The 14,305-nt window shown below is 53.7% G+C and overlaps 1 protein-coding gene across 1 annotated transcript in view; it reads left to right on the top strand.

Moving 5' to 3' along the window:
* TMEM132D (transmembrane protein 132D) overlaps positions 1 to 14,305 on the top strand; it is a 597,103-nt gene that overhangs the window by 495,781 nt on the left and 87,017 nt on the right. Inside the window, exon 5 of the mRNA XM_046024139.1 lies at positions 5,571 to 5,714. Within this exon, the coding sequence (XP_045880095.1) occupies positions 5,571 to 5,714 (144 nt within the window). The remainder of the gene's footprint in view (positions 1 to 5,570; positions 5,715 to 14,305) is intronic.

Genomic DNA, 14,305 nt, shown 5'->3' with positions numbered 1-14,305 from the left:
TCCTGTCCCGGAGTGGGGGATGCTGCCTGTGTGGCTTCGGGGGTGCCTGCTGACTCCCGGCTCAGGGAGAGGGTGGCTGTGTCTGTCCATCCCATGGAGAAGGGAAACTTTCCCCGAAAGATAATGATGTGTTGTTCTGGAGATCGGGTTGGGGAGGCAAAAACAGAAGGTTCGATCCCAGGGACTCAGAATAAACAGTGTTATCAGCAACTCTGCCTCAGTAGTTCCCTGAAGTCCTGCCTGGGGGGTGGGGAGGGTGTGGGGAGCTTGTTCCCTTACTCCTGTCTTCCATAGCGGCCCCTGTAGGAAATGCTTCCTTGTGTGGATCTAAGTAAAACAAGTTACCAATTAACCCTACTTCCCCTCCCTCGGAATGCCCATCCTCCTGTTTCCTCTGTCAGGGAGTCTGGGGTGTGAAACTCTGGGCGTGGAGGCGAGGGGACAGGGCCGTGGGTCGCTGTGTCCCGGGGACTCTCACCAATGCCTAATCTGCACCAGCTTCCCACGCCTTGGGGAAGAACGGCCATCCTCCCCGCTTCCGCCCCCTCCCGAGTGATGCCCAAAGCCTATTTGGGGCGCTCTTGTCAGGGGGAAACAGCCGTGGCGCGAACACCGTATTCATTTTTATTCCCTCCAACCTTCCTCATCTGGTTCAACACACACAGCCCGTGATCTCCCAAGGGGCCACGATGACGGTGAAGGCAAAAAAGTGGTTTTCTCCCCACTCCATAGGGACAAGAAGCTATTTGATTTACTGATTTCAGCCCTAGACCCGAGAAACACAGGGCGTCTTTCTGGTGCCACGTATCAGACGGGACTGCAGTTATCTGAGAGCAGGATCTTAGAGTCTTTCCCCTGCCACACGTTTGGAGGGAGAGTCCAGGATCGGTGTTAGGATGCCTCTGACTGGCATCCAGATCCCTCCCCTTGGGCTCGGCCACTCACTGGTTCCCGGGGCCACGTTAGAAAGTACCAGAAACACGGGGGCTGAAAAGAGCAGATGTCTGTTCCTCACCTTCTGGAGGTCGCAGTCCAAACTCAAGAGTGTCGGCAGGACCACGCCCCAGGACCATGCTCCTGGGGAGAATCCTTGCTGGTCTCTCCCAGCTTTGGCGGCTGTTGGCGTCCTCGATGTTCCTCGGCTTACCGAAGCACAACCCTGACCCCTCTCCGTGCCCTCCCAGAGCCGCCTTCCGGGGGGTTCTGTCTGTGTCTTCTCATCTCACAAAGACACCTGTCATTAGAGGAGGGCCACCCTCATCCAGGACGACATCCTGTGAACTTAACTCATGATAGCTGCAAAGACCCTCTTCCCGAACAAGGTTGTATCCGGAGGTTCTGAGTGGACGTGGATGGTGGGAAACACTGTCCATTCTGAGACAGCCGCCACTCACACCTGTGTTTATCAGACACTCAGAGAGGACAGAAGAGGCACCAGTCAATGTCACCAACTCCCCAACACTGGTGACTCCCCGAAACCCCGGGCAGTCACAGGAGGCGGAAGCAGGCACTGCATTATCCTCATTCCATCACTGAAGCTAATTAGGCACCAAGAGTCGGGTGAGCCATCCGAGGTCACCCGCTGGGCAGTGTCAGAGGCCGGAGTCGCACCCAGCTCTCCAACAACAGCTTCCCTGCCCTTGACCCTAACGTGACACTGGGCCATGTGTCTTTTAGCCGCACGCTCTCACCATGGGGGTTCAAGATAGAGCCCCAAAGCCAGGATCATCTGTGCTTGGCAGCAGGAGAAAAGGGAAAACACAAAAGAACCTTCAGAATCTGCTTTTTTTCACAAACTTTTTTGGAAGCCTTGCCCAGTGACTTCCATTTATATCTCCTGGACCAGAACTGTGTCACAAATGAAGGGCAGCCCCCCAAAATGCAATAATTTTAGCTGGGCATCCTGAAGGCTCAGACAAAATCAGGGTTTGGCTAGGAGGGCAGAAAGTCAGGTGCACGTAGGGTGGGCGACAGACCATCTCTAACACACAGCTTGACCTCGGGGTGAGGTTCAGAAGGCCCTGGGGCGGTGTTTTTCTGTCACTATCACCTTCCTCTCCTCCGTTTTCAGATGAATTTGGAAGGAAGGGTGATTGTGAATCTGTGACAGGGTTCACGAGGTGGGATCGGGGTGCTGGGAGGCAGGAGGAAATGAAACCAACAAGCCAGCTCTCGAATTCTGCTTCTGATCCACCAGCCCTCCCGACGAGGCAGCAGTCCTCAGTTCTATTCCTCAGCCCTCCGCCCCACGCACGTCCCTTACACCCCAGCACGGCACAGGGCCCCGGACCACCGTCTGCCAGGAGCATCCTTAGAAACCGGGGGAGGCTGCTTTGCCCACACACGCAGCAGGCTGTATGTGCCGGGGACGCTGGCCCCGGGAGCAGCTCTCAGGAGGCTCCATATAAATCACCCAGCTCCGTCGTCTGCTGGACTATTTTTAGGTGTGTATTTTAGGTAATTTCCCTGCAAGGGAATGTGTGATAATATGTCTGCACACATGGAAGTATATAACACACATATGGTATATTTTGCAACGCGGCGTGGTCCCCGCAGGACCGGCTCCAGCGGCCCACTGTGGTAGCTGGCAAGGCGCGCACACCTTCCTGGCTGTCTCTTCCCGACTCCCCTATGGACACTTCCTGAACCGCCCCCTACAACTGTGCTGCCCCGACCTCGAATCCCTTCCTCGAATCTGTGCTAGAGCGGATCCAAGAGGGGAGCTGTCATTTCTCCGGCAAAATCAGGCCACTCCATGTTTCTTTACAGTAGATGGTGCGTCAAAGCCCGAGATAAGGATCTGTGGTCTCTCTTACAAGGTCGCCTCAGAGCACTGTCACCGTCTCCTCCCTTTGTGCCTCCTCCTGGCCTCTGGACGGCCTGATGTTCTCTGCAGCTCTGAGATACCCAGGGGGTCCTCGGGGCTCCCAGTGAGCCCTGCGATGGAGCTTTCCCAACACCTTCCAGCCTTGCTCTCCTCGCTCTGAGGGGCTGGGATAAGGGTAACCCATGGTGACAAGGCAGTGAACTTGCCGGGGACTTCTGGGATCAGATCAGCAACTTAGCTGTGTGTCATATCTCAACCTGAACCAAGGCCATGCTGGGCACTCCCACCACCTCTTGCCTGGAGACAGGCCCTTCACCTTCTGGGGAGAGCAAAGCTGCACCGGAGAGAGGGCTCATGGCATCGAAGACCTGGGGATGCACAGAGAAGGCGCAGAAAGCCTGACAGCCCCGGCGCCGATCCCATGGGATCCTGCAGGCAGAGCGAGGCATCCAGCCAGAGGCGTCCCCCACCTCTGGGCCTGCACCCGCTTGCCAGTGAGTCCCGGGTTGGTCCTGACCATGCCAATTTGAATGCCCTTTGGGGGTTGCTGTCGGATGCTGCTGCTTCTTCCACCAGACATAAGGGAAATCATTTTCCTCTTCCCTGAAGCAGGTGTCCAGAGTCATAAGGCTGAGATCCCACTCCGTGCTTTCCTTTGAAATGAGCCAGTTTGGGCCAGACAGTCAAGGAGCGAATCCCCACTTGTTCCCAAAGCGTGAATGGTTCTCCTGGATCTCCGTTTCAGTAGGAACAGGGACGCGGGTTTTCCACCCCCAGAGGCGGCGGGAAGTAACATCACATTCCGGCTTCAGCCCTTCATCCTTTCACTCTACTTGTGCCCAGAATAAAATCACATCAGGCTGGGAGCTCACCAACGAGGGGGGAGAAAACAAGTGCATAATCAATGGACATTTAGTAGCTTTTGCACAGTGAGACAGTGGAAGGCACGCTCTTTGAAATTCAGGAACATTCCAAACTGCGGTTTTTCTTTCAGAGTTAAATAACAAAAAAAAAAAAAACAAAAAAAACCCCATATATATAGTTTCACATTCAAATCTACACCAAATGAGCTAATTATAAGATGAATGAGTCCTATAAAGGAAAAGTAAGACCTTATGTAAGAAATATAAAGTTAACGTAAGGAAAACAGTTATGCAATGTTAGGATGATACATTTCTATCCCTTTCTCTGACGTGCTCCTAAATGGGAATTTGTGACTTCCCATGAAAATCAAATTATCAAGTCCCCGTGCAAGCCTGGCCCTAAGAGAGACGTGTCTCCTAGCATACATTCAGGTGTCTCACTGCTGCTCCTCTAAGGATAGGCTGGACAAGGTCGGACCTACAGAAGAAGCCCCGCGTTTGTGCCAACACAGCCCCTCTCGGGGACACCGCTGGCCCGCAGTTCACAGCACTGAGCAGGAACTCCGTGGGCAAGAATTCGGGAGGCTAGATGCACGGAGGCTGTGGTTATATGGGGACTTTAATCTTCGTGTGACTGGGGGAGACAGGCCCTGCAGATGGGAATGAGACCCATTTCTGGTTCTTGGGGCTAAGTTTTCTCTAAGAAATGGCTCCTATGATCTCCTGGGGCCCTGTAGGAGGACCTGAAGAAGGGAGAGATGCACTGGGGACAGGGGCAGAGTGAGGGCCACTGCTCAGTGTCTGGGACATGCACCCTGAGGTCCGGGGTCCATGCACAGGACTAAGAGCTGGAGACCAGGGAGGCAGGGCGTGGATTCCAGTCCTCCCGGCCGAGTCCTTGTCCGCACGCCCTGCAGATAATGTACTACTAGCGGCAACTAGCACTGTGCCAGGCGCTGGGAGTGGAAGGCAGACCAGTCCCCTAGAGCTTCTGGCCTGGAAGAGAGGTCTCCGAGTGACTAATTCTAAGTAAGACAGCAATGGTGTGAGATGCCCCAGAGGAGAGGCTGTGCCCGTGTGTCCTGGGCTCTGAGTGGCTCTAAATTGAATAACGAGAGCAAGCAGGGATGTCCCGCGGGACACCTTGAGCCGAGCAGCAGAGGACGCGTCGGGCAGGCAAACGCATGTCTCTGTGGGCATGTGCATCTGTTGTACACACGTGTCATGTCAGGGGGCCAAGCATGTCGTTGGATCCGTAGTCGAGTTCCAGACATACACAGAGGCCAGGACCCAATAAGAGCCCCGAGGAGGGACAGGAAGGGAAAGATGGCCAGTGCAACAGAGTTCTGAGAGCGAGGGTCTCCATCTCCATGTGCATGCTCCACGCGGGACAGGCCATGGGTGGGACTACTGTCTGCTGTTTTTAGGGCCCCTTGCTCCCCTGGTCAACAGTTCACGGCTGAAGGTGGCATCATTTTGTCCCAATTCAGACATCCTGGCATAGCTAACACGTGGGCTCAGCAGCTGGACTTGCTGTCAAGTCCCACCTTCACTGTTGCCAGGCTGTGTGACCTCGGGCGAGTGACAGAACCTCTCTGTGCCACCTGCCAAATGGAGGGAATGCTAAGATGGTTGGTCTGGTCTGGGACCGAACATGTCTACTCTCGCAAAGTAGTTAGAAGAGCTTCTGACTGATGGGGAGGCTGGTCAAACACAACACGAGTGATAAATTTGCTCCCGCCCCTCCCATGGGGTCCCCTTCCCCATCCTGTTCTCCTTCGGTGACTCCAGTCCGTGCAGGCGCTGGGGTTCTTCGTGGGGAGGTGGGAGGTCGTCGCACGGAGAAGGTATGTGATGGCAGGGTGTGTTTGGTCTTCCAGGAGGCTGAGATCCTGAACACAGCCATCCTCACGGGGAAGACTGTGGCTGTTCCGGTGAAGGTGGTGTCAGTGGAGGAGGACGGCACCGTGACCGACCTGCTAACGTCTGTGGAGTGCCGGTCGTCCGATGAAGACGTGATCAAGGCAAGTAGATGCCTCCCTGCCCCGTCCCCCGCCCCTGCCGGAGTCTGTGGCGGTGACCACTGGGGGTCCTGTGGCCCCCTCCCAGCCCATTCCAGTGGTTTCTGGAGGCTCAGCAAGGTGTGCAAAGCTCCTGACCTTTCCTGTTTGCCAAGTGCTCAGGGCCTCATCCCACTCCCTGGGGAGGCCATGGAGGGTTGCAGGGACTGGGAAGGGGGCCAGACCCAGCCTGGTGGGTGTGTAGCTATGCTCTGGGATGCTTGCACAAGAGGGCACGTGTGTGCCAAGCCAGTGGGGGGGTGGGGCGAGAGTGCACTTAGTCTCCCCAGCTGTGACTGACAGCACCAGCCGTGGGAGGAAGAGAAGATGCCTGTCCCCACTTCCCTGGCCAACCTGGGCCGGCTCTGCAGCTGGGGGGTAATGGGGGTGGCCCTTCCTTTACATTCCCTGGACCCCTTCTTTCCTCCCCTCTTCTCTGTCTTTACAATTGAACACACAGAGGAGTGAAGCCAAGGCGTGCATGGAGATGTTTTGGTGGGGGCGCTCGGCCAGCTGCTGCACTCGGCAGGGGATGGGCTTGTCACGCTGCCACTGCCCACTCCCGACTCAGAGCCGCGGTGGCGAATGCTGCCTGGCACCCTCCTCCGAGCCTGCCTTCCAGCAAACACCTGGGGCCAGCAGGCGGGAGGGCAGGAAGTGCACGTGACCCCTTCTCTCTGGGTCCCAGTGGCAGTCTGAGCTCGGTGACCCTGCTTATGCTGGACGGGAACTGCCAAGCCCCTCTGCTCTCTGGGAACTCCAGGGAGTGTGTCCATCGGCAGAGAGCAGTGGTCAGATGCCAACAGTGTCCCCACTAGATGCTGGGTTCTGTTCACGATAGTAGGGCTGTAGTCAGAGGCACGGTCCGTGTCCTGTGATTAGCTGGGGAGAAGGCAGGGATGGGAAGGAAGACAGCGTTATGACACACCGCTCACCCCGTTCCAGAATCCCCTCAGTGGGTACCAGGCAGGCCGGGCCTCCCAGGGCTGCAGACCAATTCTTGGCTCGCCCTTGCTTTCCCTCTCTCCCCACATCCAGTCCTCCAGCGAATCCTGTTGGCGGTGGCTTCCAAACATGCCCCAGACCCGACCCTCCTCCATGGCGTCCTGCCAGCCCGCAGGCCGCATTCCCATCTCTCTCCCAGGTCCATGCGGAGTCCTCCTCGAGGGCCCCTGGTGGCCTCCTCTCCCCTGGAGTCTGTTCTCACTGCAGCAGCCAGTGGGATCCAAGTGTCAGTCTGACAACGTCACTCCTCGGTTCGGAAACATCCCCCCGCTTCCTCCCTTCTCAGAGGAGACAAAGTGACTGTGGGGACACGGAGTCCGGCCCACCTGCCCACCTGCCTGAACTCTGACCTCACCCTTGTTGCATCCCCGCTTGTTCTCTCTGTTCCAGCCACACCAGGGGATTGGACTGGCCTTTCCTCGGACGGGTCAGGCCCCCCAGCTCTATGCTCCAAACTCCCTTCCCTGCAGGGCCATGTCCCTCGCTTCCCCTTCTCCAGCCTGTCCCAGGCAGTGTTGATCAAATTATCCCCCGTCCCCCCAGCACCGTCCTCCCCGGCCCCGCTCGCATTTTTCCGTTGTATTTATTCATCGAATGTGTATGTGTGCGATGCAGATCTCTGTATTTTCACATTTATGTTTTACTTTACGTTGTCTGACGGTCTCACGGGGGTGTAGGCTCTGGGAGGGCAGCGCTGTCTGGTTCTCTTCCTTTGCTGCCATCCCCCATCACGTACAGCCCCGGGCAGAGAGGACGCACCCAACAAACTTGTGTCCAACGCGTGAGTGAGTGACGCGGTGACTGACAAGACAGGAACGCACGTGGTTGAGCCACGGAAACGTTCTTGCGGACAGACTCACACCGGGATGCTGACGCTGGGTCTGCCCACGGCCGCGGGACGACACACAAGGTGGAAACACTGCAGGCAGAGGGCACGCGGGGACGGGGGCGGGGAGACGCGCTCTTGGAGCAGCAGAAGCTGTGAATTCCTGTGAAGGAGGTTGGAGTGTGTTCTCAGCAGCCTCCGTCCACCTCCTCCTGATGACAGTGATGTTTGCTCCAGGACATTCCTTAATGTCTTTGCTCTCAATCCCGGCAACGTAAATGGTGCCGTGTCCGCCCCAACTTCTGGTGGCCAGGTGACCCAGTGTGTCCCTCTAGAGGCCGTCGTCAGCTCCGGGAGAGACCTGATCCCAATCCCAGCCACAGAGGCGCCCTCTGAAGAGTCAGGCATAAGTCTTAGGAAGGAGGGGGGTCCCCCTCCTTTTGATCTTGTTGCTGACCCTCCCTGACAGGACCTCCTGCAGTAAGCAGGTTGGACCACCCCCAGAAAGGAACCAACAGAGAAGCCGGAGCCACTCTCTGGGGAAGCCGCGTCCTTGCAACAGCGCCCAAGAGCTCGATCCCGCCAGACCACCCAGACTTTCCCTGGAGGATCCTGAAAACGGCTACTTTCGTGCAGAGTAGTCTGAGTTAGGCTCGTGGTACCAGTCAGCAAAGAAGCCCGCACTTGTATCCATGCCCTAGGACTCCAGGAATCCCGGGACTCATGAAATCGCCTGCAGAGACACAGGGCCTCAAGGACGTGCACCCGCAGCCCCAAGGACAGAGGCAGAGCCTGCAGGTCGGACCACACGGCCCACGGGGCCGTCTCTGCGCAGCTCCGGGAGCACAGATGCAGGGATGCTCCCCAGTGTTTATGATTCTTCAGTGTCATTGGGGGACCTTGAGGCAGAAAGCCCAGGGGTGCTTGAAGAAGACCCACACCTCCGCGGGGCTCCAGGAATCCTCTGAGCGGCCCGGTCTGCTGTAAAGCTCCAGTCTCTTCCCTTCTGTTTGCTCTTTCTTCCCTCCCAGCCAGAGGCAGGATAAACCCGAGTGTTCTCTCCCATCCGTATGGAAACCTCCTCGCAGGAAATCCGCTGGAAAAGTCATTCGCACTGAATTGTAAATTTCGGGAAGGCATGTTACCTTCTGCTTCCCAAGGATGCCAGGTTTTCAAAAGGCAGCAGATCCCTAATGAATGCATTTCAGGTGTCAGCAGTAATATCCGTTGTGATGCTTCGGGGTTAGAAATAACAGGAAATCCCACCCACGCTAACTTCAGTTTAAAAAAAATATATCAAAAAATGTTTTTGGCTGATGTAATTGAAAAGTCCTGATTTGGGGGTAGTTTATGGGGATTTTATTCAGAACCTCAGAAGACATCACGAGAACGTTCTTTTTTTTTTTTTTTTTTTTTTTAAAGATTTTATTTATTTATTTGACAGACACAGATCACAAGTAGGCAGAGAGGCAGGCAGAGAGAGAGAGGGAAGCAGGCTCCCTGCTGAGCAGAGAGCCCGATGCGGGACTCGATCCCAGGACCCCGAGATCATGACCTGAGCCGAAGGCAGCGGCTTAACCCACTGAGCCACCCAGGCGCCCCACGAGAACGTTCTTACTCTGCCCCTCCTCCCCTCCCTCTCTGTCTCTTTTTCTCTCTTTTTTATTTCTCTCTGTCTCTCTGTCCATCTCTGTCCCTGTAACTCTGTCTCTCTCTGTCCTCTCTCTCTTGATCTCTCTGTCTACATCTATCTCTCTGTCTCTCTCTGTTTTTGTCCATATCTCTCTGTCTTTCTATATCTATCTCTCTCTGTTTCTGTCTTTTTTTTTAAAGATTTTTTATTTATTTATTTGACAGCGCGAGAGAGATCACAAGTAGGCAGAGAGGCAGACAGAGAGAGAGAGAGGGAAGCAGGCTCCCTGCCGAGCAGAGAGCCAGATGTGGGACTCGATCCCAGGACCCTGAGATCATGACCTGAGCTAAAGGCAGCGGCTTAACCCACTGAGCTACCCAGGCGCCCCTCTCTGTTTCTGTCTTACTCTGTCTCTGGCTCTACCTGTATTTCTGTCTCTGTCTCTCTGTCTCTATCACTCTGTCTCTGTTTCTCTCTATCTCTCTGTCTCTATCTCTGTCTCTCTATCTCTCTCCCTCCGTCTCTGTCTTTATCTCCATCTCTCTCCTTTCTCTCCCCTTCTGTCTCTCTATCTCTCTCTGTCTCTCTCTGTCTCTGTCTCTCTCCTTCTCTCTCTCCCCCATCTCTGTCTATCTCCATCTCTCTCTGTCTCTCTCCCTCTGTCTCTATCTCTCTTTGGCAAAGTGTGGACAAGCAGAGAGAGCCTGGCTGCTGGGAGAACAGGGCCAAGTGGGTCAGAAGTAGAAGCCAGCCTTGCCCTCCACCCTGGCTGAGTCCAGAGAAATGGACGTCGTGGCACCAGCCCCGTGGCCGACGTCCTCGGTGGAATTCAGCACATGTCTCTTGCATTCAGACATTGGCACAGCTGTCCCATGCAGCCCTGCCAATCGTGGGCAGAAGAGACAAAACCTGAAGCATCTGCCTTCAGCTCAGGTCATGATCCCAGGGTCCTGGGTTCGAACCCCCACATTGCAGGGGGTGCTCCTCCCTTTCCCCCCATCCCTCCCCCTGCTTGTGTGCTCTCACTCTCTCAAATAAATAAATAAAATCTTGGAAATAAAAGGACAAAACTTCTTTGTCACCCCTACCTGGAAGGAACCACCTACCACCCCATGTGTGTGACACCTGCACCTGCATAGAATTTACATAAAGGATCCTGGAGTACAAAGACCACGGGTCACAAACCCAGCAGAATATGAGATCCAGGGGCCAACAAGCGCAGGAAGCGACGGGGAGCAGTAGGGTCTGCGGCACAGGCCCCATAAGAACAAGCAGCCGCTACGGCATCCTACCTGACTGTCGCCACATGCACAGAGCGCGTGGGGCCCTCGAGGGCATGGACTCTTGTGCCAGGCTGGCTGGACTGAACCCTGGCTCTGAGACCTAGAGGGGAGAACCGGGGCTAGGTAGTTCCTCGGTTTCTTTGGTTGTGATATGGGTGCTGTGACATCCCCACAGCTGATCTGGTTCAGGAAGCGAATCTCGGTCGTTCCGGTCACTCGTGGGTCCGTCTTGTAGGGGGGACTCTGCCTGTAGCCACATCATTAACCTCCAGGAGGTCCCTGCAGCTTCTGTCCAGGTTGTGTTTGGAGCTGCCCGAGGAGGGCTGAGCTCGGGAGGTAAAGTGAACCTTCCAGAAGCCTCTTCACGGGTCACTGCTCTCGGCTTTGTCCCACACCCCAGACTCTTCCCCACCGGCTGGGAGAGCATCCCTGGCACGCATGCCACGTCACTTCTCAAGATCCACCCCCGCCCCCCACCTCCGAGTAAAGGCTAAATGCCTTTCCGCTGTGACCACCACGGCCCCCACCCTCCGTCCTGCCCTCCCATCCCTGACCTCTCCTCCTCCTCTTCCCCCCACCCCCTGTTGTCCTCCTGGGCTCAGACGCCTCCCTCCCCTCCCTCCACCCCCTTCTCTGCCTTATTTTTCTTCATGGAACGTGTCCCCATGGTCTTACTGCATTTCTCCTTGTTCCTCTGTTCCCTGTCCGCCTCTCCAAGGACATTGGCTTGCTGGTCGGATGGTGGCTGGTCTCCCAGCGCCCAGGCAGCCCCTGGTGTCTCGCGGGCTCTCTGCGGTAGTTTGCAGAGCAAAGGGACTCAGGAAGTGGCTCAGGGAATGTGGGTGAAGAGCGTCATCTCTCTGGGTTGTCACAGGGAGGATTCTTATATCAGGAAGAAACTGCTGTTCAGTAGGAAAAACAACCAGTGAACAACCCAGAGCACCATTCTCCTATTTGGGTGAGGAGATGGCCGTGTACTTACAGTACTGTGGGATTTCCCTGGACCTTCATCCAAAAAAGCAAAAGCATCCCTGGGACAATGGGAGGAACTCCCTCGAGGCCCCAGGAGGGATGATGGACACTGAGTTGATGGATGGTACCTAGAACTGTAGGAAAACGGCTCCGTCGGTCCAGTTCAGAGTATGGTGTGTTGAGAACATTCTGCAGAGAAAACGTTCTGGATGGGAAGGCCAGAAACACAGAGGAGATGAGCAGGAAAGTGACCCAGCCTAATGACTACTCCATCCTTTCCGTTTCCTACATGAATGAAAAAGTATGACAGTTAATCGGGATTCTCTGGAACTTATATGGGAACCGGAAGCCTTGGAGTGCGTGTCTGTTTGGCAGACGCAGAGAAGCAATTAGACCCAGTGGGAGGACGGAGCCCTGGCCCTTACTTCCAAGGCTGTAAAGATTAAAACGAAACAAGTCAGATGTTGGAAGTCAAAGGATTTGTTCGTGGCCGAAAGGCTTTCAGTTTAAAAGACTTTGAAGAGTCATTTTCACTGTGGGTGAATTTGGCCTTTCTGTAGGTAGGATGTGACCGTGCTGGGCTCAGCCGGTCCTTACACTATGTTATCTATGCGTGAGCACCCCTGATGGACTGGGAGAAATTCTGCCCCAGGGACATGTCTGACGCATTTCTGTACGCCTGGACTAAATCGAAGGCCAGGCAGGGGGTAGTTATTTGTTGAGTGAGTGAATGAATGGCAAAATCAACCTAGATTTGTGTTAAATGTTGAGAGACCGCTGGTGAACACCCTCATCTCCCCTCCATGGTACATCTGGTTAGTGGACTTTGCTAACACACGTAACACGTGTTTGATGGGCTACTTTAGCAAAGTGGGCCTTCGCAGGTGCCAGTTGCTGAAGGCTCAAGTGACTCAGCTGGACATACTTCAGAGGCACCCCTGGAACCCAGACCCTGCCTAGGAACCGCAGGTTACTGGATGGGCGCCCCCTGGTTACGGCAGCTCAAATTGCAGGCATAGTACCTTCTGGGTACTATGAGATTCTAACATTCCTGTAAGGAGGAGCCTCACAAATTCCCCTCCATTTCTGTGACAAAAGTTCTTTATCGGACTTGCAGGTCTGTGACTACAAACACACTGTTATTAATGAAGAATGAAAGCATGTTGACAACAGGTGCATTAAAGCATGAGATAGAGGCCATAACTCATTTTAAACCCTCTAACTCAGCACTCAGGCAGTTCAACACCGTGTATCATAGACAGAATGCGTACAATTGGCACAAAGCTGTTGTATTGTTGTTGTTGTTTTTAAACCCAGCGTTAGAATGGTAGTGTTTTGCCTGATGACATAGGAGTCCATCCTCCATCGGTGCTAAAATGGCAGGTGTCGGCTGGACTATCACATTTTGTATGGATCTGAGCTTACCCCACACCTGCTATCCTACAAACCCCAGCCTACAGCAGAAACTCTCATGAGTGAAGGGGGTGTTGGATAATTAGGACCAACCCTGTAGCAGCCCCTTGTTTTCTGCTTCTATAGAGGTCAGTTAATGGGGGGGGGGGGTAGGGAGCAAAAAGGTACATGTAGAACCTAAAATTAGAGATTATACCTCTCCAAAAGGGATTTTTTTATGATTTTTTATTTTTTTATTGACATATAATGTATTATTAGTCCCAGGGGTACAGGTCTGTGAATCGCCAGGTTTACACACTTCACAGCACTCACTACAGCACATACCATCCCCAATGTCCATAACCCAACCACCCTCTCGCTACCCCCCTCCCCCTGGCAACCCTCAGTTTGTTTTCTGAGATTAAGAGTCTCTTATGGTTTGTCTTCCTCCCGATCCCATCTTGTTTCATTTATTCTTTCGTACCCCCCAAGCTCCCCATGTTGCCTCTCAACTTCCTCATATCAGGGAGATCATATAATTGTCTTTCTCTAATTGACTTATGTCATTCAGCATAATACCCTCTAGTTCCATCCCCGTTGTCGCAAATGGCAAGATTTCATTTCTTTGGTGGCTGCATAGTATTCCATTATGTATATATATACCACATCTTCTTTATCCATTCATCTGCTGATGGACATCTAGGTTCTTTCCATAGTTTGGCTATTGTAGACATTGCTGCTACAAACATTCGGGTGTGTATGCCCCTTTGGATAACTACATTTGTATCTTTAGGGTAAATACCCAGTAGTACGATTGCTGGGTCATAGAGCAGCTCTATTTTCAACTTTTTGAGGAACTTCCATTCTGTTTTCCAGAGTGGCTGCACCAGCTTGCATTCCCACCAACAGTGGAGGAGGGTTCCCCTTTCTCTGCAATCCTCGCCAGTATCTGTCATTTGCTGACTTGTTAATTTTGGCCATTCTGCCTGGTGTGAGCTGGAATCTCATTGTGGTTTTGATTTGTATTTCCCTGATGCCGAGTGATGTTGAGCACTTTTTCATGTGTCTGTTGGCCATCTGGATGTCTTCTTTGCCAAAATGTCTGTTCATGTCCTCTGCCCATTTCTTGATTAGATTATTTGTTCTTTGGGTGTTGAGTTTGATAAGTTCTTTATAGATTTTGGACACTAGCCCTTTATCTGATATGTCGTTTGCACATATCTTCTCCCATTCTGTCGGTTGTCTTTTGGTTTTCTTAACTGTTTCCTTTGCTGTGCAAAAGTTTTTGATCTTGATGAAGTCCCAGTAGTTCATTTTTGCCCTTGCTTCCGTTGCATTTGGCGATGTTTCTAGGAAGAAATTGCTGTGACTGAGGTCAAAGAAGTTGCTGCCTGTGTTCTTCTCAAGGATTTGGATGGATTCCTGTCTTATATTGAAGTCTTTC

Source organism: Meles meles, chromosome 12 (genome assembly GCF_922984935.1).
Source record: "Meles meles chromosome 12, mMelMel3.1 paternal haplotype, whole genome shotgun sequence".
Taxonomy (NCBI): domain Eukaryota; kingdom Metazoa; phylum Chordata; class Mammalia; order Carnivora; family Mustelidae; genus Meles; species Meles meles.
The sequence above is the reverse complement of the archived record's forward strand: the minus strand, read 5'-3'. Positions and strand labels throughout refer to the sequence as shown.